The sequence below is a fragment of the Simochromis diagramma genome, unplaced genomic scaffold (genome assembly GCF_900408965.1).
Source record: "Simochromis diagramma unplaced genomic scaffold, fSimDia1.1 OVJJ01000419.1, whole genome shotgun sequence".
Classification (NCBI taxonomy): domain Eukaryota; kingdom Metazoa; phylum Chordata; class Actinopteri; order Cichliformes; family Cichlidae; genus Simochromis; species Simochromis diagramma.
Window position 1 is genome coordinate 1,453,247 of NW_024387244.1, and position 27,233 is coordinate 1,480,479.

General features: G+C 43.2%; 1 protein-coding gene across 1 annotated transcript; it reads right to left on the reverse strand.

The window, feature by feature from the left end:
- Window positions 1–1,283: 1,283 nt before the first annotated feature.
- On the reverse strand, window positions 1,284–25,767 carry qsox1 (quiescin Q6 sulfhydryl oxidase 1). The gene is made up of 13 exons (XM_040053095.1): window positions 25,266–25,767; window positions 24,329–24,429; window positions 22,499–22,547; window positions 22,080–22,182; window positions 20,774–20,864; window positions 20,502–20,647; window positions 18,138–18,272; window positions 17,928–18,057; window positions 11,469–11,591; window positions 9,922–10,057; window positions 8,728–8,904; window positions 4,077–4,238; window positions 1,284–3,719 (listed from the first exon to the last, which is right to left on the reverse strand). The coding sequence occupies exons 1-13, from the start codon at window positions 25,549–25,551 to the stop codon at window positions 2,893–2,895; spliced, it is 2,466 nt and encodes an 821-aa protein (XP_039909029.1). The 5' UTR covers window positions 25,552–25,767; the 3' UTR covers window positions 1,284–2,892.
- Window positions 25,768–27,233: the final 1,466 nt, after the last annotated feature.

Consider the following 27,233-nt stretch of genomic DNA (forward strand, 5'->3'; position numbering starts at 1 on the left):
AGCTCACTGAAGCTCAAGACACCTGATAAAGGGCTTGTGTGGCGTGAGCAGCACACAGCGTGGCCGACGCCAATCCTCTAACAAACACAGGTAAACGTTTAAACAGATTAACTGATCGGACGTGCGGGAAAAGTGCTCGAGAAAAACAACGTTTCCAAGATTTTCATGATGTGCAAAAAGTTTAAGGATACATAATTCCTGCTTCACTCGGATGGTCTTCCATCCCAGCTGATATTTTAAAAAGTGTCACGGTGCACTGGATAAAAGGCATAAATAAACAACTTAAGGAAGGTTTCTTGTGATGAACTGCTTTTCTCGATCCATTCTGGCAATCATAATGTGTCATTGAGGATCTAATTGAAAGTACCTGAGAGTTTGATTAAGTCACACAACCACAGCTGCTCAGCTGTGATGCTCCTCTGCTTTAATGTGGGGCTATTAATCACCCTATTGTGTGTTTGTGTGTGTGTGTGTGTGTGTGTGAGAGAGAAATTGACTGCCTCAGCTCACCTATGTCATCATCAAAACTGCAAAGGCTGAACACATGGTTTGGATGAAGGGATAGAACGGGCTATAGGATGAGATCAGAGGGTTTATCCACGTATGCTTTGGTGACAGGTTGGAAGGTGGAGGTAAGGGGCAGGAGTCGAGGGAATTCAAGCCGGCGTTCCAGGAAACACAAAGCTCAAGATCAAGCTTTGGTTGTCCTTCAGCTGTGCTCGTTGTGATCTCAACATCAAACCCTTATCCACCATCCATCCATCCATTTATCCCCCCCCCCCACAGTACTCCTTTCATCCACCCCTTATCCCATCATGTTACCGCCCCTGAGGGTCTGCCGTTGCCCTTCCTCAGCAGAGCCCACCTCCAAGTGTGTGTGTGTGAGGATGGAAGAAGCCTCATGAAAGCCGATTGCATTTTAATAAAGTTTATTATCTGCTGGGAGCTAATCCTCAAGGGTAATCTCTCCTCTCTAGTCCTAAAGGAAAGCTGGATTACTCACTTGCTATAATCCCAATGAAATTGTTAGGATTTAGCTTGCGCTGCACAGCAGATGGCAACAGGCTTTTTCCTTCAACCTTGCATGGTTTAACCCCCATTTCTACATGTAACACCCTTCTCCTTCTCGCCATGTCCTGATTGTTTTTTGTTTTGACCTAGAACAACAGGAAGTCACTTTCAAACCTGTAACAAAAACATATTTCGACATTAAAGACAACACAGACGCCATTTACGCGTTTAACACGACCGCCACGTCAGAACAAGGAAACAAAAGACGAAAATCGTTATCAAAAATAATTTTATTGATTCAGACCAAAGCGAATGGAAACATCGAAGAAGAGCAGCGCTTCATCATTCAGTGGACCCCGGCCAAGAAAACAAAAACAAAAACAAATCCCGATTAATCCAAATCCTCGTCCAGTGTGAACATATTCCTCACTCCACTTCAAGAACCAGAGTGGCTATTACGTGGACTCAGTGTGATGTAATATTCAAAGACATCATGTCAGCTCAAGTGTAATTTGGACCAGTGCAGCTCATCTGCTTCTCTCTGGTCGAGTCACAGTTTTCAGCAATAATTTAAGATTCAACACGACTGCTCTGAATCACTCAAAGTTCATTTAACCGTTAGTGCGTTTAAATTCAACCAAAACAAACGTAATGTGACTAAATTCTCAGCCACACAACACCGTTAAGCAGGGAATCTGACAGAAAACAGTAACAAAAGCAGTAAATTTAAAAATCCACCAAAAGTGAAAGAAAACCAAACACAGCTGAAACTTATTAGACCGCCCAGTACAGCTTTATGCCATAACTAACAGTATTGGTCATTTCCAAAATCATCTGTGTTTCTGTTAATCCGCCAGTTTGTGCAAGCTCTTGAATCAAAATGATATTGGTCCAGTCTTCCTCCCATCACCCCCAGTCAGTCTCTCTTCTCTCAGCCCGGCTCTGCCGGAGGTTTCTTCCTGTTAAAGGGGAGTTTTTCCTTCCCACTGTCGCCCAGGTGCCTGCTCAGAGGGGGTTTATCTGATTGGTGGGGTTCTCTCTGTACTATTGTAGAGGCTTTACCTTTATAATATCAAGCACCTTGAAGTGACTTGTGATTTGGTGCTATATAAATAAAAATGAACTGAAAATAAAATCATTGTCATGTGAATTTTCAGATTTACCATTTCACAAACAAAAATACAATAATAAGATAATAAAGCACATTTTCCAATCAAGACACCAAATTAAAGCTATTTGCTTGAATTCCTGCAGAAAAAAAAAAAAATGTTTTGGTGGTTTGATGCTTTACCCGATTAATTTCTGACTCCTCTCTGAGTCCACTGTCGGCTCGAATTTGGGATTAAAAATGTGAATTTAGTTTATTTTGCCTAATAAATAACAGCTGTTAGCTATAAACAAGCTTTTTGACACATTTCTAAAATATTTGTGTTTTCTTGTTTTTGATGACAGGTGATCTAATACATTTTAAGCGCTGTATCTATATCACACAGATTACAGAAAACATTTCAGCTCATACTGGGGTTTAAAGTGGTGACAAAAACTGATTTTCCTTTATTTCATGTAAATATACATCTAAACACACATTTTTCCCACAGTCAGTGTGGAAAGAATGAAATTCCCTGCAGGCTGCACGGAAAATAAAATCATGACTGTCCTGATTTTTTTAAAGAAACTTGCTAACTTTCCCTTCTCCTCGTCTCTAGTTGGACAGAAAATAGTGAAATTCACAGTAAAATGTGTCACTGCAGGTAACATTTAACTGGACGGTTATGGAGGGCAGCATTTTTTATTTGTGTGCAGTGCGCTCAAACTTAGGAGACATTAACCAAATGAATGTTAATCTTTGTTATGACTCAGCTGAAATTAGCACACGTTGGCTCAGGGGACGGAGATTTTAGGCCGCCGTCGTCTGAGGCGGTTTTTGAAGAAAAGGTACATGACCAGAAGACACAGGGAGGACAGGAAATAAAGGAAGACACACAAGCTGATGTCCACTTTCGAGAAGCCAATGGTCAACACGGACATCAAGCGTCCCTTGTGCCTCAGCTCAGCCTCCTGACCAAAGTACTGGCCCGCCACGTCTCGCTTCTGCAGCCGCTTCCTTGGCCGTGCAAAATCCAGATCAAAGCCTGCATCCACTGGTTCCAGACCCACCATCCCCAACCCTGCGCCCAGCTCCATGCCGAGCCCAAACACCGGCCCGGGCTCCTGCTCTTCCTTTCTCTGCAGGCTGCGTCGTTTGACTCGGGTGGAGGTAACCATCTGCAGCGCCTTGGCCTTGTAGTGCTGGTTGACAAACGAGTCGAGATCCACAATGTCCTCCTGCGGGTCTCTCCTCATTCTCACAAAGCTCGGTCTCCTCCGAGCCTGCTGTCCGCCACGACCCAGCTCCATTTCAGGCTTGGCCCAAGGCGTTGGCTCAGACGATCTTCCTACCATGTCACCTGCTAGTCCATCCTCTTCATCTTCCTCTTCTTCCTCTGCTGCCGTTTCATCCTGTGGGCCTTCTTCCTCTTCCTCCACCTCCCCGCCTTTTTCTTCCTCTTCCTCCTGCTCAGTGGGTTCTGTTTCCAGAGGATGTTTTCTGAAGTCCAAGGCCTCCCTGGCTCTTCTCTCTGCGTGTCTCTCAGCTATGTGAACGACCTGCTGGCTGGCATGTTTCTCCCTCTGTTTTTCCAAAATCTGGCTTTCACTCTCCAGGTAGTCTGATGGGAAAAAGGGGAACAAACCCAAAACAAATAAAACATACGTGGTTCTCCCTTCACCAACTTTCCAAAAAAATCACACTCTATGAATCTAGGACAAATCTTCTCAGACTATATGAAGGAACATTTGATCTTAAGATACACAGTTACTAGTTTACACTTAGAAATTTAGCAGTCAGTCATTAAATGCATTAAAAATTCAATTAGTAAACAACGCTGCTTCATATATGTGTAACAGGCATCCAGGTATTGATGAACAGGTACGACATTTTTTTTAAATTTATGTTTGGATCAGTCTAATTTTGACCTCCCAGTTTGGTAAAGTTCTTGAAGTTCATAAAATGTTTTCAGTCAAACCTGTGAGGATTCTGTCGGAGGAGAAGTAGGTCAACAGGAACTTGAGAACCTCCGTCAGGTTCCACGTGTGCTCCCCGTTGTCCTTTACTGCATGGCAGGCTGAACATATGTCGGGCGGAGGCCACTGGATCTTTGGAAATTGAGGATCTTCACTCAAAGCACCTGCAAAAGAAACAGGGTGAGCAGATCGCACAGTGGAGTTTTAAGCACTTTGTAACTGGGAGAATATCAAACGTGCAACAACAGACAGGAAATCAGGATCAACTATCACTGCAGGTTACATGCACCTCACTGTCAGAGGCCTCAGGAGTAAACTTCACATCTTCCTTCTACATTTATGACCATTTCATTCAGAAAGATGTCCTACACTTTATTACTGATATCCTTTTTATCCCTTTTACAACAAAGAGAAATCTTACAGTTAACGTTACAATGTTACCATGAAAACAGACTTTTTCTGTATTCACACTGCTGACAGAACTCAGGTATTCAAGAGATTTTTAAAAAACAAATGCAGACCGTCTCAGTGGCTTCTTTCACAGCCTCAGAGTCACACTAACAAACTCAGAGACTGTCTGTAGCAGATGAAGCGACTTCCCGTCAGATGCTTCTTCTATTGTTGGTGCACGCTGACAGCAGGATGTAAGTGCTTTGAGGACTGGATGCAATCTGCACTGAACCCATTTGATCTTGTCACAGTGCTCGTAAAAACTAAGTGCCTATATGCATATGTGTATGTATGTATTTAAGAGTGTATATGTAAATCATCTGTCTGGGTGTGTGTGCATGTAATCTATGGATTGATACTTTTGTGTGCGCGCTCGTATGACAGGGTCTAACAATGATCAATGGGCTTCTGGGATGTCCCAGTGGGAGGGATGGTGAGATAATAGATGTGGCCAAAGTGGACAGCATCCCCACTCATACACCCACCCACCCACACCCACACACACACACACACACACACACACACACACACACACACACACACACACACACACACCCTGTTTTCAGGCACCTTGGTGCTCTGAACCACCTGTCTTGTCCCTTTACACCCCTTTGAAAGCAAAGTCCAATCTCCAAATTGAACATGAGACCAAGAGCAGCCTCAGCGGGGAGCTGCCCTTCTAATGAATTAGAAACTTTCTCCTTTAACGTGTTTTCTTTTATGTAGCCGCTGCCCACCAACGCCGCTCATCGCTCACACATCACTCGGCCTTTGTATGCTTGCAAACACACTGGCAGAAGACACGTACACCCACACACAGGGCAGCATCTAGTAATGAATTGCTTGTTGTCACCAGCAGGCCATTGTGTGTCTGAGTGTGTGTGTTGGTTTGTGTTGGAGAAAAGAAGGGCGGGGGGGTGCAGAGCAGCAGGTCTGTCACTTTACAGGACTGTCAATTTACATCCTCCTGCACCACCACCACCTCTACTCCCCCTTCTCTCCACTGCTCAAGATTAATCTCAGTCATATGCATGTGTGTTTGTACTCTGCATACAGTACTTTACATAAAGGATACATCAATTTTACTGTGTGCTGAATGGGTGGCTGTGTGTGAGAGAGTGAAGGGGGGCTTTTAAACATTTCAGCAGGTGAGGGTGCACGTGCACATACATCCAGTATGCCTTGCATCTCCTTCCTTAGTCTAATCAGCTCGCCACGTTTGCAGCCAGGGTGACTTTAGCCACAGTAGCCATATCCAGATTGCCACAATAGCCCGTCACCGAGATGTCATCACTGCCAGGCATACATATTCATCAGGTATAAATATGTATTGTTCAGCACGTCAAACTAGCTTCTTCAGCAATAATCCTGCAACCACACCAAACAGTGTATGCCAGCAGCATGGGGTGCAGGGGTGTGAGTGAAGGGGGCTAATAGTCAAGATTTCATGCTTATTTAAATAATTTGAGAGGAAAAACTCATTCAGGGATTGTTTATTGTATATCAGAGTTTCTGCTGGGGTTGGATAATAAATATCAATATTTCTTGTTTTAATTGAAAAGTGTGAACATGTAGCCCGATTCATTCAGGTGACACGTGCTCTTTATGGAACTACTTTCTGACTTTTGCTAATTTTAGATCATTTCATAGCAAAGTTTTTATGCAATCTATACTTTTATTATGAAATTCTCTCATTACCTGGAAAGATTTTATTGGACGAATATTTTTTGGGAAAAGAAAATGTTGCTTAAAAAGTTTAACTTGACATTTTTAATTATCATTTACTTATTTGTTTGCAATAGCTGCATGTTTGAGTTAGTTTATGCTATTTAACCAAGCTGTCGTCCTGTGTGTGCGCGTTATGTTTACTGGGACGTGCACAACAAGCAGATTCTGATTTGACATGCACTTGTGATTTTGTTTAAAGGGTCAGATTTACAGCAAACCTCAGTAGTATTGATGCATCTTGAATAGACTGTGTGGATCAAGAAAAAGCAAACGAGAAAACACCAACGTTTCAGATAAAGGACGTAGCTGTGCTCGCACAATGTCCGGGTAACGACGCGTTAACAAAAACAGAAACTACACAGAAGCAATAGTGATGCTTTTAATAAATAAGGAACATTTTTATGCATCGTTCGTTGTTTGTTTTTTTCTCCATTTGATCTTACTGTTAAAAAAAAAATTACACAAGTGCGATATAATTTTAGGGGAACCATCCACAACCAACAAAAACATCCCAGGAGGCAGCTGGAGCCGCTGCAGCAGCAGTGCTCTTCCATCTGTAGAAATGTGAATCAGTCTCAGCTGTTGACAAGCAGCAACAGGACTGAGCTGCCACCAGTCTTAATTCTGCCCGTGCAAGAAGGCCGAGGGCCCTGGGGCCTCTTTGTTGCCAGCTAAATTAATTGTTGGGCTGCTTTACAAATAGCTGCTCTTTCATGCATGGCTGCCTCTGAAAGGAGGGGCGGGGAGGCCTGCTAAAGAGCTCCACTTTAGGCAAAGAGGAGGGGAGGGGTTGAGTGGATGGAGCGCGCTTTCCTCGGGGAGACGCCGCCACTCACTGCAGCAAACGCTGCCAAACCCTCGGCTCCTCCCTCGCTCTCCCCTCCTGATTCGCCCGATTTAACCTCAGTGCCCCCCCCCCGGCGACAACTTGACCCATACGGAGGAAAAAGGGGAGGAAAAAAAAAGGAAGTGTGTGTGGCTTGTGTCATGGTGTTTGCCACCTGCTGTCGCACATTACCCTGGGAATTGTACGCAAAGCGGGCCGGCTCCTGGGGGACGCATCCTGTGAGGATGCTGCACTATTACTTGTCAAGCAGAGGATATGAGTCCCAGGGGATGGTGAGTGGAAAGAGTGTAAGCTACAGAAGAGGAAAGATGGATGCATGAAGGGGGAGGTTAGATGGTGTTTAACTGTCTGAGGAGCCGCGGGGACGGTGTACTGCTGGCCTCTGCTGCTGAGGACACAAGCTGTCCCTCGGATAGAAGAGGGGGCAGTCACAGAAACACAAACAAAAGGCAGCGATTTAACAAAGTAGGCTGTTAATGACCACGCCACGCCTAATAAAATCAGGAACACAGAAAAGGGAGGAGAGACACTCTGTTTAGCACTCGTGCCTGATGTGAAGAGAGGAATTTGCTGACAGAGCACAGCGAAAACTGAAAGATTATATTTAGAAAGCTGAACCGAGAAGGACGGACAAACCTGGAAATACAGAGAAAGTTATGTTCAACATTAGATATGGATTTGATTTGTAGGCAGCAGTAAAAGATATTACTTGATTAAGCAGAATATAAAACCATAATCTGGCATGGATTATGAATAAGGAAGGGCCATTCAGACAACAGTGGGGGTACACTGGGTGTGAGAGAATGGGGAGATGGCGAGGGGGGGTGTCAGGAGAAAATGGGCGAGGTGGAAGCAGATGATACTTGGAGGGCTAAGACGTGGTGACAGCTGGTGTCTGATCTGAGGATCCATCCTTCCTCCCCTCAGCCTCTTTTAGTCATATTACGGAGACTAAGTGACCGACCACACACACACCACACACACACACACACACCACACACACACACACACACACACACACACACACACACACACACACACACACACACACGAAGAAAGAGGGAAGTATGTGATGGGAAAAGTGGGAGGGAGTAACGTAAAGTTTAAAAGAGACTTACGTTGATCTAACGTACATTATTGCAGAAGCTGCAACAAACCATCAATTTATTTTTAATCACTGATTAATCCATGTGGTCCAGTAATGAAAAATGCAAATATAATGCAACAAGTGCAACATCTTAAATGTGCTTGTTTGTCAGATAAACCACCTGAACGTTTCATTTTATCATCTCCATATTTAAACAAACTGGTTTTAGGTTTTTCCACACACATCTCTTAAACATTACGTCACCAGTTTAAACACTGGTGGCTTGGACTGCATTTCTCATCTTTTTTTAAATTGTGGGTTTCATACAACTTGGCTTTCTGTTAGTTTATCTAATATTTGTGAAACCATGCTCGCTTTGGGGTGACTCACACTTTTATTTAAAGCCGTGTTACTGTATGTTAGTTTAAGTTAGTTCCACGATAGAAGATCAGAGACATTTTAACATCTTTAAAGTTTGAGAGCTGAAAGAGGGAAAAGAAGATTCTACAAAGAAGCGACAGATGAGCGAGCCAACTCCTACCTGCCAGTCTGTTGTTGACCACGTTGTGTCTGGACCACAACCACAAGACTGCTGTGGGCAGTGATGTCACCTGCTCCAGAGTCTCTGCTGCCATGTTCTCAAAGTGTCCCGCACACTCCCTGCAGCCAAAGAAGTTGTGGACGTAGCTTCTCATCGCATGCAGCACCTCCTGAGGATCTGAAGGGGAAAAGCAGAGCAGTGCACAATCCTTTAAAATACATTACAGTACGTTTAAATTCAACTTTACTGTAGCATTTATCATTTCCTCCAAAGTCGCTCACAATCACAGGCACACCTAAATGAGGTCACAGCTGCAGAAACGCACCTGAGCATGCACCTCCTGAAGGTGTGCCAGTGGCAGCGAGGATCCAGCACCCGCTGGATTCCCACGATTACGTGGGAGTCACCCAGAGCTGGGTTAACCCCCATATTGAGATGAATGGGATAATGCAATCTGGAGATTAAAGGCCGTTAACGCTCTATGTGAATGGTGGCCCGGCTGTTGTCTCAGGACTCCAGCAGCCCGCAAACATATTTCCCTTTAGCCGTTTGCTTTTGTCCTTAGCTTAGCAGATCCTTTAGATGTTCACCAATCAGCTGGTGAGAGCACGGACAGGAGCTTTGAGCCCTTTATGAAAATAACGATAGGCCTGTGGAACACACCTTTGATACTGTACGGGTGTATGCAGATACGGATAAATGATGTTTTCTCTGATAGTCAGAAGTGTGTGTTAGTGTGTATGCATGCGCCTTTTAAGCCGTGGTGGTCTGCGGTGGGCCAGATGGACACCATTTTTGGCCAGTCCATCTGCAGGTCACATAATGGTCTGTAAACCTGGGGATTAACCTCGGTGTGGATGTATCTGAGTGTGCCTGTCTCTGTGCGTACTGACGGGAGATTAACGTCCCTGCCAGGAGCGGAGCCTCTGGTCATCTGCCTCCTATTTTTATTAACCACTCACATTCCACTAATCTACAATAATCCCTTTTCACACAAACAATTAGGCTCAATTTGAACTGTTAAAAATAAAAACATAAACTAACTCATCTCTGTCAGATCAGGTCACTGTTGGGAAGGAAAAAGGCCAAACCAGAGCTCATGTGTTTACAACGCTCTCTCATCCTCTGTCTTCCACTGCATTTTTGACCTCTCAATGACCTTTTAATTCATTGCAACACAAACTGTGTTTGTACCTGAGCCTTTGCTGTTAGCTTGAACAGTAAGAACATGGAAGAGAGTCCACACCCCACAGGGATAACGTCTGAAGTGGGGCTGTGAACCCTGGCAGCCCACCCACCTCACGCCGTCTGGCAGCGTAGAGTTTGGAGACTGAGAGAAACAAAAAGAAAAACAGAAGAAAAATCAAATTACAGGTGAATGTGAAGTAAGGACAGGAAACAAACAAGCTAAATAAAGGAAATCACGTTTTCTTTCTCGTTGTTTTAAAATAAAGCAGGAGGCCTAATTTATCATAAACCTGCACGCTGACCTCTTACTCCAGTGAACATGAGATCTGCTGCATCTCTGCACAAACCCCTGCAAACACCTCTGCACAGGCCCGACTCTGCAGATGAAAACGGACCTGAACAAATGGATTACTGAACCTCGTGTGGTCACTAGAGCTTCTTGGCAAACGCTATTCAGCTTTTTAGGAAATGTGGGGGGCTTTTCAACAAAAGGGAGACCCATTTTATGATTCTTCAAAGGAAAGAAAGTGTCTTAGTGTTCAGAGAAGCTGGAAAGTATCACCAGGCTTTTCCTCTAAATGAGACAAAACTCTAAAAGTAAAGAGTCTCTCCAGTATCTCGAGATCCGTTCAACTTAATGAAAGCAGCTGCGTGGAGTTTCCTGATCAATGAGAAGTCAATCTCAGGTTAATGGCTCAGCCCTCCACTAATGAACAGAAGCTATCTGCATCTCCAACCACGAGCCACAGTTGAATTCAACAACATATTTTCTCTGACATAAAGTCGTTGCGCTCATTGCACTGCACTGCCATCACTGGCTTGATTGACAGGGTTACTCAGATGTCAATAGTAAAGATTTGGTGCAGAGTCCATTTCCTCCGAGGCGGAGTCTATTCATACCTTCCCACTGATTCATTGATCCATTGATTTGCCTGCTAAAAGCTAATGATGTAAGTAAGTGAGTCTTTCAATTTGAGAGCGGCTGTACGCCGGAGGCACGTGGGCTTCATTCCAAAGACAACAGCACATAGATTTCCAGCTGCATGCGCTGGCACAGAGACAAGCGCAAAGCAGATACGGCAACATCTGGATGCTCATCTTTAAGAGCATTTTTCTACCCCTAAACTTGTACAGAAGGTTTTTTTTAAGATGTATTTTTATGCCCATTTTGGCATTTCTTTGACAAATTATTGTGCTGCCTCTGAACTGATTAAGTGTCCAGACTGACAAGTGACCTTGTGGCTAAGCAGAACGACGAGGCTACTCCCAGCCAGACGCTCGGACATCAGTCTGGGTGTATTTTGTGATGACCTGCCCTCTGTTCTCCCTGCAGCTGCTCATCTGTCTGCTACTCTCTCCTCTCCCTTCCTTCCATTGGCTGCTTTGGCTCTGTTTGCATTTATGTACTTTCTAAATGTAGTCTGCAAACTACAAACTATTTTTGAAACCAGTGAATACCACAGACATAAACAACGTTACTAGAAATAATTCGGATGCACCAAATTCATTTTAACAATAGTAATAATGTATAATTTGTCCCTGTCAGAGCTCACCTGTGCATCCTTTTCCAGTTTTTCTTTAAATGCTTCGTATGAAATGCGATCTCCAGTCTGCTTCTGTAGCCAGGAGTTTAAATCCTTCAGCAGGTTCGTCACTATAGGACGGCCTGGGAAGTACTAAGGAAGAACAAAGCACAACATATTCATGGTTCGCGATACAAACAAGGAAAACATCTCTAATGAGTTCCAGTAAACAGACTAGAAAATGAAGGGCATTTTGGGGAACAGTTGCAGGTTTGAATCCGTCGATTCATTACTGGAATAAGAGACATATCACCAGTGTTGGTCAAGTTACCTGAAAAAAGTAATCGGTAACTAATTACTGATTACTTGCCCAAAAAGGTAATCCTGTTACTTTACTGATTACTTATTTTCAAAAGTAAATAATTACTTAGTTACTTTTTAAAAACACGATTTACAACCTGAAGAGGTGATAAAGTGATAGATCTCTCAGCCCAATTCTACTTTTTCTGCATAATCCATCATACAAAATGTAATCAAATGGAAAAGTCTGTTTTTTAAAACTTGTTTTATTAGTTTTAATCTTTTAACTTTATGCATCAAGCAAAAATTTAATTATCTGCAACATTCTCTGACTGGAAGAAATTAGTTTAACATTTAAACCTATTTTCTGCACATTCCAGCACATAAAATAAAATATTTTTTGTGTTTACACTCAGTCTTTCAAATAGATGCAAGTAAAACACAGCAGAAAATAAATAAAGTCAAAGACTCAGCGGTCCTGTTGCTCTATTTTCACCTGTAAAGCAGGAGCGGGGTAGGCGGAGGTTTACCCTGGTGCAGGTGTGCAGCGGTCAGTGGAAGAATCCGCGAGTTTCTCTGTGAGTTTCCCATTATGTTGTAGCTACTCAGTGCTTGTTTGGAAGTTTAGGGGTTTTTTCGCTGTAAAAAGAAGTTTTCTTCCCACGCACAGCGGACACTAATGTTTTTGCCACTTTTTATGGAATCAAACTCAAAGTAAGGTCAGTACTTCCACGCTTTAAACGCTGCACGCTCATACTCTCTCCCGCACTCGATATGTGATCCATTGTTGATCTGCACACAGCTGTTGTCACGAACGTCGCACTCGCTTACGTCACTGTCATGAGACACTCTCGCAAAAAACAAAAAACAAAACAAAAACAAAAAACAACACAAAAAAAACAAATCACGTTTTTAGTAACGCAGCGTTCCTACGGGAAAGTAACGGTAATCTAATTACCGTTTTTGCAATAGTAATCCCTTACTTTACTCGTTACTTGAAAAAAGTAATCCGATTACAGTAACGCGTTACCGCCCATCTCTGCTCCTCACTCAGGCTGTCACTGTATACGTAGTGCGAGAACCAGAAATCTCATTTCATGCATGTCACTCACTCTAATTACATTTGTGTTGTTAGACTGCAGTGTAGATTACATTAATGCAATAATGATTCCAGCTGAAATTTAATTGCTTGCACAAAGTTTCTACAACTAATTTAATTCATGTTATGAGCTAAACGTGCAACTTAAACTAGAGCCAGAAGAATCCATCTTAAATGAAACATCTGTTTGCATCCATTACATCCAATTCAGCCTGATTCATTAGAACCCAACTCCTGAACATGTTTCTGATAGAGCCACTCACCAGCTAAAACATCTTTTCAAATCAACATCTCAGTTTCAACCAGCAGTAGAAATCCTGCAAAGGTCCGCGCAGCGCTTCTGAATAATACCTCCAGATCATTAGGATTATTGGAAGTCATTGCATGCATGCCTAAATGATGCAGTTTGATGGAAAACACTACGGGCTTCCCATTTACGTCAAATTTAGTTTTTTGCTGATTACCTTGAAATCTCCAAACCCCCTGTACGGCCCCCAGACCCCCCAGAGAGCTGCTACATGTCCAGGTTTAAAACAAAGGGGGAGCACGCAGTCGTGGTTTTAGCCTCAGTGATTAGATTTACTTTTAGAGCAAACCACTTTTATCTCTGTTTAAAAAGAATAAAAGAAGTTTGGCTTTTTTAAAGATAACATTTTTACACCATCTTTAATTATTACATGTCTACTTATAAAAACACCCTGTAGCTCTGGTTTAGAAAGAATAATATAGTGATGAAGATGTGACGACACGGGTCTTGAGGCTTCTTCGAAACGCACGTCTTCACCCGGGTAGAACATTTGTTTCCTAATATTTCACAAGCTTTACAAAAGATTGTGGTTTAAGGTTTGTTCCTGCTCAGCACCTTTAAAGAATTTCAGTAAATGTGACAAAAGCCAAGCTTGAGCCTCTTCATTCATTAAGATCCATTTCCTAAGCCACTAACAACCACTTAGGTGTTCCTCACTCGGGCTTTCTCCTGTTGTACATTTACTCCTCACGTCACCTTGGCAACAGGCACAGCTGTAAAGAAACGTGACACTGTAACTAGCAAAGTGGGTAAACGAAGCGGGAGAGGAAATCCAGCTGATGGCTGTCTGAGACCAGTGATGACAGCCTTAAGACGCACACAGAAAACACGTCTGCCCGGGGCTTTCTGACTGTCAGAGAGACAAGACCGCTTTAATAAACTTTGGCTTAATGTGCTTCCTATTCTTACATTAAGCCTCTCTCTGGAATAGGTTATGATAACGTCACGTTTCTCAGAAACAGACACAGCAAGTAAAGCTTTTTTCCACAACTTATCCCGTTTTTACGAACGCACCGGGCCTCTGGAAGCAATACGAGGCAAGAACAACAAAGCAGGGGAGGATGTGTTCATGGGAACACGCCTGCATATAAACACACACTGATCTGTGCGTTACTCCCACTTCATCAGACCTGCTGCGATGTGCTAAGAGTCCTGCTCCAACACATGTGTCCCTTACAGCAAAGCACTAATAACTGATCACAACCTTCCACTATACTTTTTTCATAATCCATTAATAGACAAGTTGACTGAGTATACAGAGGTAAACGGAGGGTTTTCTGCAGTTTCAGAGTTACTTGTTAAGTAATTCATTGGTGTTCATGAAACTCAGATCTCCAGCTCAAATAAAAAGCTGACATCATGCGCAGGTTTGACTGCCTTATAAATACATAATTACAAATAAAGAAACCAGATGAATCCTGTAGCCTGACAGCTTTGAGCGGACCGACCGACTCACCAAGCCCCGCCTCCATACACACGTACACAAAGTTGGAAAGTTGGGATGTGAAGAGCAGCACAAAGGCTGTTTGCTGCTCCGGAGGCACAGTGATAATAGGTTTAGGTGTGGATCCGAGGTCTGAATGCCAACTGGTTGGAAAAGCTCATTAAACAGCCATATGAATTTAACCAGAGGAGGAAACGCAGATGTTTTCCACTAATGCGTTTAGGTCAGCATCACCAAGCAGCCCTATTCATGAGCTGTGCAGGTTCGGTAATCGTGTGAAAAGAAAATTTAAAAAGGAGAAAAAAAGAGACTCAGACGGTTTCAGTTTGCTCACATTGATCTAAATAAAGCTTCATCCTGCCTGGTTCACAATCAGTCAGTTTTCACCAACAGCTGCTTAAAGTAATGCAGGCAACACCGCAGCATTTAACAAGTTTCCTTGTTTAAAAAATGTGTTAATTATTAAACTAAAATGTCATTGTGTGCTTTTTCTTTTTCACAGCAACAGTAGAGGCTGGCATCAGGAGAAATTATACTGGCAATATATTAACAAAATAAAACCATTCAGCTGACAGGACGATTAAAATGATTCATTTATGGATGAAATTCTGAATGAGGGACGCCTGCTGATTATTGATTTTCTTTTGCTACTACTTTTATGATCTCTGCATCTCTCTGCTCCAGAGATCTTCATCTGTATCTGTCGCTGTATCTGCACAATGTGCACAAACACTTCACCCCCTCCTGCACCCATCCCAGTTGGACCATGACAATCCCATTCACCCTGGCAATATGTCATTCCTGATCCGATTAGTATCAGCAGCACTTGAGAAACCGCAAGCTCCTTGTGGTGAGGGTCCTGAGAGGGAGGCATCTGTTGGCTCTAACAGGGGAGACCAGGCCAGGCTGGGGGTGGAAGCCAGGGGTGAAGGCCCTCGGTAATCTACTGCAGACACGTGCCCGAGTGGAAACCAGAAAACAGCAGCCTCATCCTCACACACACACACACACACACACGCACGCACACAAAATACATCAAAGCGAATTGACAAATTCTGAGGGAATGCTCATTAAATCTGTAATATGATTCATAATTATCTGGACAGCTAATTTTAAGAAAAGCCAAGGCAATCTTGGCAGCAGAGGCACTTTTACACATTATGTCCTGGGCCGTGGCGTGAGAAGGCAGAAGTCTGTGTTCCTTTAAACTAAACCCCTCCTCTTAATTCTTTGTTTTATTCCTCAGCCCCTTTGTCCCCTCTGGGCTGAAGGGCTTCTTTCGAGAAAAGCAGGATAGAGGTGTAATCCTTAAAAACCTCGCTGTAATGCTCTCATGCTTCCCAAGATCCACTTTTTTAATCCTCATATACATGTAGAGGATTCATAAATCCGGCTCCAGCCTGACAAGATAGTAAATCTAGTAATATTACGACTGGGTGCAAAAACGCTGCCATCTACAACATGTGGCACAGAGATGTGATGATTGTATGATTATGGAGAAGAAAGAATTCACGGAAGTGTGATTCTTTGACAAAGCAGACTAATTAAAAAAATGAATCCAGGAAAGAAGACGCTCAGGAGGCTCAGGACACAGTTATTTGTCTAATAAGAGTCAGTTTTATATATTTATTGGTTTTCTTGTCTTAGTTGATGAAAAACAATCATTAGAATCACTTAAAACTATAATTTTCAGACTTTTTAGACAATTAACTGGATACGCAGAAGAATGACAAATGAATATGCTGATTAAATTAATACTGAAAGCCTTACTTGTAGGCACACGTGAGCCTGTGCATGGAGCTTTCCACTCACTGTGTGGTTCAGCTCACATTAAAGAGTCATGATTAAGGAGCATGACAGCAGAGTGAAATAACACTGACATTAAAGGTCAGGCCATCGTGAGTCACTTTCACTCTAATCACATGACTCACACGTGGCGCTCAGGTGTTTTTGTGGTTCGTTTTAAACGTAGCGCTTTAGTAATCGGGTGCAGAGAACAGTTTGAAAGTGAGCGATTTTAGACGAATCAAAAAGCGAGTCAAAGATTATCCAGCTGGCTGCACTGTAAACATGACCTGCAGGCATTTCCTGCGCGCTCGTGTCCAACCCGGTCTCACAAACCACGACTAACAGCGAGTCTGGCTTAAAGCATTCTCACCGTGCAGCGAGACCTCTCAGTCAAATGTCAATAAGGGCCGTCGAGTGGCGGTCGGCGGTAACAATGACGCCCTCCTCAGCAACACAAAGCCCCGCTGGGCTGCCGCTCCATTCTGGTAAGGGGTGGGGGCATGCTAAAAATACCACTGGGACCTGCTGCTATTCACTAAACAAACTGGAGCTAATAGGAGGCCACAGTGCTCTGCCACACACACACTGACGGAGATGGCTCTCTACGATGCCTCCCTAGAGAGCGAGATATAATCAGAGAGATTGGTGGCGGACTAGGGCAGTGAAACAGGCTGGTCTGTAGCCAACAGGAGCAGGATAGCAGGTCAGGCCTCATCATCACAACATGTTTGCCTGGCTGGCTCACTTCACACAGAAAGGATTTAGCAAATAGAGGTGTAAGAATGCAGCCAAAGGCAGGGCGGTAAAAAGAGTGGAGACACTGTGAAATATTTTGGAAAAACAACAACAACAAAAAGGAGGAAAGGGTAACAAATGACAGTGAGAGACAAACATCACTCGCACGCACCCACAAGACTGGCATGGTCACAAATATTTACAGAAATGCTTGTGTGAAACCACAAGCAGGAAGACAGCATGAGCCTGTGGGCAGCAAGCAGCCACGCTTCAATTCCCCTGAGAGGCACCATCAATGCCCACGAGAGTCTTTGGACTTCGGCTCTAGTCGGTGCCATTCACTCCGGCTTTCTGACACGTTTGTGTGTTTATGAGTGCGCATACAAACAACAGCACGCACAACAGGATATAACTGTAACAAAGTGACGGAGACCAAAGTTAATAACGTATGCGAAGGAAAACAAAAGCCAAACGCTGGAACAGGAAAACTCAAATCTGCAGCTTTAACCCACATTCTGCTGTCTCAATCTCCACCTAGTGGTGACCTGCTGCAACTGCAGGACTTGAGCTACAACATCGCCTGATGAAGCAAGTTCATGTTCAGCAGATTTGCTAAAATTGATTATTTTTAGTTTATTTTTTATCAATATCTAGAAACAAACAGTTTTTAATGCTTTTCTGACCACAGCAGTTTTCAGTAGTCAGTATACTTCAAGATAACAAATCCAGTCAGACAATGAGGAGCAAACTGCTTTAAAAAATACAAATCTGCTGTTTTTTTGTACTTGCTGTGTCTGAAACTTCTGCTAAGTGTACCTTGGCCAAGACAGAGATGTAAGCCTTGAGAGAAGTCAGTGCCCGCCCTTGGAAAACAGACTGAGCACCCAGCTCAACGCGTAGGGAGTAGTGCAGCGTTGACTCCAGGTCTGCCATATACACCCTGAACCTGAGTGCAAAAAGCAAACAATCATATCAAGGCGACAAAGAGTCAGTAAAGATGTTTGTGATGTTGTGTCTCATTCATACTTGTCGAACGGTCTCCAGGGATCCTCCGTGTTGTTTTTAAGGAGTTCGGTGGAGACTGGTGGAGGCTTCCCTGACCGCACCACCCCCGGTAGCCTCTGGAGGGCATAAGAGTAGAAGGCACGAGCCTCAATGTCACTGTGGGAGAAAGGGAGAAGTGAGGCCATCACTTACACGGGTTAATATAGGATGTTTTCAGTGTGAAAGTGCATCTGTGCAGAGACGTGCACACTGAGAAATGCAACAATCACACCTGAGTAACATTAACGTGTCCGTATCTGCAGCGAACCTCAAAAAGCAGTTTTCTGTTTAGTTTTTTATTTCAGTTTCAATCTTTTGTCTCAGCAGTCCAACGCCATAAAACCCTTTTTACGACCTGTATTTTTCACGGCCGTATATTTTACACACTTACGGGAATGCATTTTAAATACTAGGCAGATGGTGCCAGGGTAAGTAGGAGAGAGAGGTATGGCTGATCATTTAGGCATGTGATAACCCTGCAACCACAACCACAACCATTAAAGCGCTCACCACCCTCCATCCCTCACATCCTCCCCTCATTTTCCTCCTCTCCTTGTCACGGACGGAGAGAGAGGGAGGGGGAACGAGAGAGGGAGAAAGAGCGAGCGAGAGCATCGTAAAACTTGAACAGGATGGTAATAAGGAGGATGGATACTCGGGGCCAACGCTTACTCACACCAGCCTGGGACTCAATTACACCTGCGTGTGTGTGGGAGTGTACAGATGTGGAGGGAAAGCCATTCATCCAGCGATCCCCAGGGCCAGCAGGCAGGCAGGCAGGCATCAGGGTGAACTGAGGGGGAATGCATTCACCTGGGACCAGCACACATTACATGCATGAAGGATGTGAGACGCCACCCGCACGCTCGCGCGCAGACACGCAAACACAGGCGCACACCACTGTGCTCTCCCAGGATCAATCAGACATTCAGCGATGATGGGAGGCCATCTGTCGCCGTGTGTGGCTGGGGCTTGTTTGGCAGGTGAAGCCAGAAAAGCAATGGCATTGTTTTCATGCAAGAAATTAAAAAACCTCCCTTCTGTACAGTGATGGAGATGAGGGGGGCTGGAAAGGGGAGAGATGGAGGGTGAATAAATAAAACAGCAATAAATCATTTCCTCTTTGCATTTGTCAACTAAAAAGAGTCCTCTTTGCATGCCAAGTTATTGAAACAGCCAAACAAAGAGGCATAAACAGCAGATGAATTTGCAGGGTGAGGAATGATCAGCGCCGCTTTATGATGGTGAATAATGGAGCGATTTTGATGCTCTGATCCCATTAAGAGGCCAGATGTTTAAAAATATTCTCATGAATAGCGTTCAGATAATGAGAACACTACCAAGCTTTTCGGAAGAGAGCGGTGCAGCCGCGTGTTGAACAATGACAACCAAAGGGGAATAAACTTGGTGTTTGTGCAACTCTGACCCAGTTTGAAAGGAAAGAAAACAGGTAGGAGATCCATGCAGGGCACGGACCTTCTAGTTCCACAATATTCACGAGGTGGCAGATGTTTCCACAGCCAGCGTGAGCAATGCATGTGCTTCTCTCAGGCTCACTGCCTCAGCTCAGCCATTCAAAAAGAACGGCCTCATTATAATAATGCAGAAATCTGATTTTTATGTTTTGTGCGCCTGTTTCACGTTTCATTGCTTTGGGCAAGGAGCAACTGTGTTGGACTGAGAAACAGACATTTCTACTGGAGCCTTAGACTTTCTTACGTTCTTGTTAGTGCTTAGCCAAGGTTACTGTCACATTTTAGCTGGCTGCCTCCACTTATGTGTTTACATAGTGTGGTCGGTTTTATAGTGGTGCTAAACTGGTGGAAACTGCGCCCTGCGAGCCTGCACTGGTGCTCACTGCTACCCTCTTTTCTCACCTGTATTCTCCTCTAGTAACTGCACAGCGAGGCCAAAGCGCATGAAGGACACGTCGTACAAAGACCTGTAACTGCCCTTTTATGTTTGTGCTGTACAGTCCAAAGTTCTGCCCACCCACAGAGATGTTTTCACTTTCTGGCCGATTAGACCGATTCTCACGATGTCCAAGAGTTTATACGGAAACAACAAGGTCACCAAATAATGAACAATAACAAATATCAGTCAGAAAAATCAAGGAAATCCCTGAATAACAAAGTTGATTAGACAAACTGAGTAAAAACATTAGATAAGGAGTGTGTGGGTTGTTTCAAATATTTTGATTTTTTTCCATAAGATCATCAGTATTATTATAGAGCGTGCTGAACGCCCTTACATTTTCCTTATACTAGAAAAATGTGTTTATAAACTTGATTTTGTCACTTTTTCAAAAGCGGTTTGACATGCAGTAGATACTGTAAAGACTCTCACACTCTGAGTCTGGTGAAGTTGCCTCCAGGATAATAAAGGTAACAGGATGGAAACTCGGTGACGCCCAGTTTGGTCACCAGGCTTTCCTCAGTGTTCAGGACCCTGCGCACCGCAATGCTGTCAAACTGTAACAGGTCCAGGGTCACCTAACGTACAAAACACACACACACTTTACCTTGCCATGTTTCATAACACGGACCTATTTAATGTTAATACGCCGCCGTTTGACAACAAACACTGCGAGCGTTTCAGTCACAACTCCGACGTGTTACCTCTCGGCCAACGTACGACGTGGCATCTTCAAAGATGAGAGCCAGGTGTTTGACATCGTTGGTCTCAAAGAAGACGTCGACCTCCATTTGGCTGGGGGGGGGGGGAGGGAGAGAGAGATCCACATCTGACTTTTTAAAAATCAGCAAAGATAAATAAATAAAAGTGAATCATGATGTGTCTAAAGGTCATAATAACAGTATTTAGGGTGCAGAATGGTTTGCGTGTGTTTAATGTGTTACATGCTTTTCAAGAATGTAAAAATAAACTAAATGAAAAACACAAACAAAAACACCACCTTTCTGTCATTTCTCTGCCTCCACCTAAAATACTAAAAACTTTACAACAAAACCGTCTCCACCTGTGAAAAAATAAATTTAAAAAAAAATCTGCTTGAAATTCTTTTTTTGCTTAAAAACTCCCCCAAAAAACCCAAACAAAAAAACCAACTGCATTTCTGAATTTCTGCTCTAACATGACGCTTTCACTTTAAACCCAAAGAGAAAGACTTCCTGGGCCTTCCCCTGCTGAACTATGTGTGCTTTAGTTCACATGTCTGTATACTGTATGCGTGTGTGCCATGTGTAGGCACCAGGGCGGCCATGTAGTAATAATGAGCTAATGGGGAGTCTGAGTCAAACTGAATTTGTCATGAACTTTAGAAATCAACTTTTTTTAACCCCTTATTTAAATTTAAAGTGAACAGTTCTTTTTTTTGCTTATAGGAACAATTCTGCAAACAAAACTACAAAATCCACAGAAAGTTGAAGATATGAAGTAAGTTCAACAAAAAAAAAATACACTGGGAACCTGACAGATACTGGAAAGGCTCAATTTTAGGTGCATACACAATCGAGTAAGAGGACAGAAACAAATTCAACACAAGTTATTTTATGAAGGCAGGGTAACAGGAACTGCAAAAGAAGAACGAAAAATATTGAAATAGAACTTGTTTTGTGGAAACATGTTTTGTATGCTTGTAAAAGTATGGGACGTGTGGAAATACATTTTGTGGATGTTATTGTTGTAAAATTAAAGTTATAAGAATCTTTTATAAGTTGCTATATGCGCATTAATTCCTTCAGCTGGTCGTTTAAGCCCCTTGGTAGGTGGTTGCTAGGCAACACAGAGACATCATAATATCATATTAGATGAGAACCCTCGAACCCCTAACTGTGTAGGAGTTACTGCAGATACATCAGCTGGCTTCAGTCGTGAGTGATGATTGAACAGACGATAAGACTGCAACTGTAAAACTGCTGATAAAAATAAGTTTATAGAAACTAGTGTTTCTGCTCGTGTGTTTACCTGGTGGGCTCCAGTGGGGGGCAGGCAGGGGGCCAGGGTTCACCGTGGGTTTCCAGTTTATCTAAGATCTTGTGACGGAGGTCTTGAACATTACGGCTAAACTCTAAAAATAAATAAATCAAAAATGCAAATATTTTATTACAGATGATCTTAAACTGACACAAATCCGTATTTATCAAAACATCAATACAAACGAGTCCAAAACAGGTAACTGTACTCTTAGGTTGGTGAAATAAATGATGCACAGTGGATATAGTTGTATGTTTGAGCTAAACCAAGACAAAATAATTAGAAACAAAGGAGGAAGTTTGAGGGTTAAGCATATTGAAATAACACCATGACTACACAAGACAACTTATGGTGGTGTTTGCAAGAAAACAAGCTGAAGGCTCGGTGAGAGTCCTCTCTGTGTGTAATACCTCTAAAAGGCAGTCCTTCATAATCAGGCTTGGAGTAGGCATGGAAGAACTGAGAAGAGAAAACAAAGAGGGAGGTCTCAGTTAAGAAAGAAGATGAGAGAGAGAAGTGAGATGTGATCAGACGGGCCTCACAGCTACGAGTGAAGCAAAGTCATGTTCTGTAATATCTGAGGGGGGGGGCAGCCCTCCTCTTGACCTCTTCCTGGTTAAAATGAGTAGCAGATGTTAAAGCTCCAGTGCAAGTTCAAAACAGAAGGAGCTCTTTGTTTTATTGGCTTTTGATGTGTGAGCTTGAACACTCTGCTGACTAATCAAGTATGAGTGCAGATGTTTGAATTTCTGCGATGTGGCTGCTGATCATGCAAACGTTGCATGTGGCAGACTGACGAGATACTGCAGCTAATACAAGAATAACGTTTTCAAAATGACTCCTTGATGTTGAGACTACTAAAAGACAAACTACACAAAGTATTGTTTGTTTTTATATACACACCGTTTTCATACTGCCTTAAACAAATATGCATAATTACAACAGTATTAAAATCTAGAACAGGACCCGTGAATATAACAGTGTTTGATTCAAAGAGTAAAAAATGGGGCCGTTACTCATGCAAAGGTTTAACCACCATCTGCAGAATATGATCAAATCTTTGCATCACTGTTGGAAGAGCTGAGAAGCAAAAGCATGGACCTTCATGGGATCCATCTCCATGTGCCACCCCTGCACGGGGGAATGTGCTGGACTCATTTCTAAACAGGATTCATTAATGCAAACATGGCGAGCAGATCCCAACAAGCTGAACGTAGGACAACGAGTATGTTTGTATAACACAATTTGCTTTTTCTGTGATAGTTTTCTAACAGTCATGTGCTACTTTTTTTTTTTTTTTTTTTTACCCTGTGTCTGATAATCATCTGCTTTTGTAACGCTCGTACACTGACACGTCATTATTTCCCCAGTGCAAAACTGAAAATAGAATAGAGAGGGGGAAAGACAAAAACACTGAGTAACAGTTGTAGGTTGTGTCAGCCTTTATTTTAACAGCATGTCTTTTTCCTCTGTGAAAGTTTCCAGCCTCTTCTAGTGAAATATGCACACCTGTGACTTCAGCACGAGCAGTGAAACGGTGACAGTCTGATGATGGTCTCTCGTGCTTTCGTTGTAGCTACTGAATAAAAGCCAGACTTGGTAAAGAGTCTATTTGACAGTGTTTACTTTTGAAAACTAGAACAAAATCTAAATGTGGGACATGGCCTCAGTATGTGGGACAGGGGGTGGGAACGAGGGGTAGAAATGCTGTGTGCTCAAATCTAAGGGGGGGGGCTTTGGTCACCCTACATGCAAACTGTTACATAAAAGCCACATCAATGCCCAACCATGTGAAACTTTCTTATTTCTTACGTCTGAATAATTGTGATTTAATTTATTCGGAGAACTAAGTTGTTTACTTTCTTTATGTTCTCCTTTGTGGATCACTGTAAGGATCTTAACTCCAACTCATTGTCAGCGTGCTGTGGTGCAGCACCTGGAGACCAACTACAGCTCTGAGCTTAGTCAAGGGAACTATGGGAGTCAGGTTCTCCTGAGAAAACCTGCAGGAGCAAAGGGGGGGTAGAAACAAGCGAACCACACAGAAACATCCTGCCACTCAGGGGGTCCGAACATGAGACTTTCCTGCTGTGACAAGACAGTGAGCCACTGTTTTTGGATGCCTAATTCAGCCTCTTTTTCATATAATCAGCAGCTTTAGTGGAAAGAGTGAATTTCCACACAACACTCATCATAAAGGAAGAAACAGCCATGCAGACAGTTCATATATAGCATACGACCTTTATTGTGGGGTACCCTCGGACTTTGTAGGTTTTGCAGACCTCCCTGTTCTCCTGATCAGCGCAGTCTACAGCTGCCAGATCCACAGCCGGCTTCCACTCTGAACAGACATCAAACAGAGGGAGACAGACCCACAGTAAATATTTATTTACAGTCTACAGTCAGCACTGGATGGGGCCCCGAATTAGTCTCGATCCATGAATCAATATAGAAGGTACGGCTTTTAGGATAAAAACTTCTAGCTATAAGCAAACTGTCAGCTGCTACAGGTGAGCAGCATTTTCCTTTGATATTCATTTTAGAAACTTTGCTTCACGAGCAGGATCGTGGGAGTCCACACACCCGACAGAGGTCCAAGGCTCATCCGGTGCTGCTCCCAGTGTAAAATCATTACATTGCGAGCATTCCTAATCCCTCCACAAATCCTACTGTGAAATTACTTTGCCTCCAAGGCAGGCCGTTTGATAGCATGCCAAGCCATGGATGCCACTGTGGACTGCGAGTGAAAGCACTGGACTGAAATACCCTGTGACTGTGTTGGGCCCCAGCCATCATCAGAAACTTCGTCCTTAACCATCATCCTAATTATATTTGCTCGGATGCTTCTGTGAGATTTTCGTTGGCAGCGGCTGCAGGAGCAGCTCTGAGTTGGAGAGGACGTGAGAGCAGCGAGCAAAATAAAAACACTTCCATTAGATCTCATGCTCTAATTAACAGATGGAAAGTGCAGCTCGGTGTTCTCATCATTTCCGCGCAGAGATGAAGCTCGGGAAATATTTAAAAAGACTAAATTATAGATTTTTTTTATTCTTAAAATGTTTAGCAGAAGCTTCTTTTTAAGGCAGCGAACAAGACCAGCTGTGCAAAGCTGGAAGTGGACACAACGAGAGTCAGAATGACTGAAAGCTTTCAATGTTGCTGCTGCTCTGTACACACCTTTAATGTCTCTGGCCAGGGCTTTGTACGTCGGAGAAAAGGCGACACAGTGTCCGCACCACGAAGCGTAAAACTCCACGATCATAGCAGCTGTGGAGTTGATCAAAACAGACTCCACATTTTCCTGAGTTAACAACACGATCTGGTCCGAAGCCGTGTACAGTCCGGCCTCCGCGGACGGAAAAAGGAGGCACAAGCACAACCAAACCGCAGATGTTGCCATCTTTCTGGGATGTGTTTGTATTTCTTCACACCGAGACGTGGCACGGCCGAAGCGCCGCGCCATCTTCCCCCTCCGAGCTGCTGCTGCTGCTGCTGCTGCTGGAGCTCCGAGTCGTCTCTCTGAGCGCACACACTCACTCCGCTGTCACAAAACTTGTCACAACTTTTTCTGCCTCTGCTTTTTTATGCCCACCGGGCTTCGTGGGTCCTCCCCCTGCCGTGCAAACCAAAAGTGCCATACAAACAGCGCAACTCCGCACGATCGCCCATTTGTCGTCACTTTAAACGCACGCTAGAATAAGATGAAACTATTAATTCATGACGATTTAAAGTCACGTGCAGGACACGACTCTACACAGGAAATGTCATTTAATGGCTGTACAGACTTTAACTGCGAAGTAATACGCGTCCGAGCACACGTTTAGTTTTACGTGTTTAGTTTGTGGTTTTCTGCAGAAGATACAATTTTGTGGCGAGACAGAGTTTTGCATTTTGAGGGCAGGTGTCCTTTAACAGAACACAGAGACACAATATTCAGTTTATTTCCAGCTTTTTATCTATAACTTAAACACACTACACTAATGAAGAAAGATCCCTAACAATAAAAAAAAAAAAAACACTCTTTGAGGAAGCATTTGGCAACGGTGGGAAGGAAAAACTCCCTTTTAACAGGAAGAAACCTCCGGCAGAACCAGGCTCAGGGAGGGGCCGCCTTCATAGACTCACAAAGACTACAAAGTTATGAAATCAACACTGAATGGGAGCAGAAACAGAAGTAAACCTGTGCAAAACTCACCCACAACAGAAAACAGACACATGCTTCCATGTAGGGGGAGCTGGAGACAATTTACAGGTGTGTGCAAAACAATTCATTACTTGGAGAAATGAAAGTGAAGACCATTTCACAGAATAAGCTGCATTTGACTGTTCAGGTATGACTATATTAGAAACTTACTTTGACACAGAAGGAAACACAACTAAGAATCAAACTATGTTAAAAAAAAGAGACCTTGTTGTATGCTTGTTTTGACCAGACTTGTATCCTACAAGGTGAAGAGCCTTTAAAAGTTACCCAGGACACACTTTGTGAGTTGTTTTCAGTGAGTTTAAGAAAACAGATAAAACATGGATGGTATCCGTGTTTTGTTTTCAGGTGACTCTAATTTAGGGGGGAAAGTGCAGTTTTATTGAAACTGTGATAAATCCAATAAAACTGATACTCAGCAATTAGGAAAAAACAAACTCTGGTGCTGGTGTCACTTGGATGATATAAAGTTGATTCGTTTGCAGTTTTTAGACGAAGCCTAAATGTGTTTTTCAGCCCTGAAACTAAAGTTAGGAGAGCTCATTATGCTGGAAAAGCAAAGGCCACGATCTTCAACACAGCCCTGCGTGTTTTGGAGGCCTGTAACTTTAGGGATGGGACTTCAGTGAATATGGTAAAGTTATTAAAAACACAATCTTCATTTTCCCAAACTTGGTTGGTTTTATGTTGAACGAGTCTTTTTTTCTTTTAAATGAAAACGATTCACTGATGCAGTGAGATGGATCTCCAGCTCTTCTGCTAATTTGCAGATAGCTTTGCAACAATAGCCTCACGACTGCGCCCTAAAACAATGTGACAAACAAACATCAACACCTCTGTTTGGTCGCACAGTCCAACATTACAGAGAGATTTGTTATCCTGCCGTCAGCACTGTAACATGTGGGAGCTACTTCTGCACACCCTAAATTAAAATTGAAAAC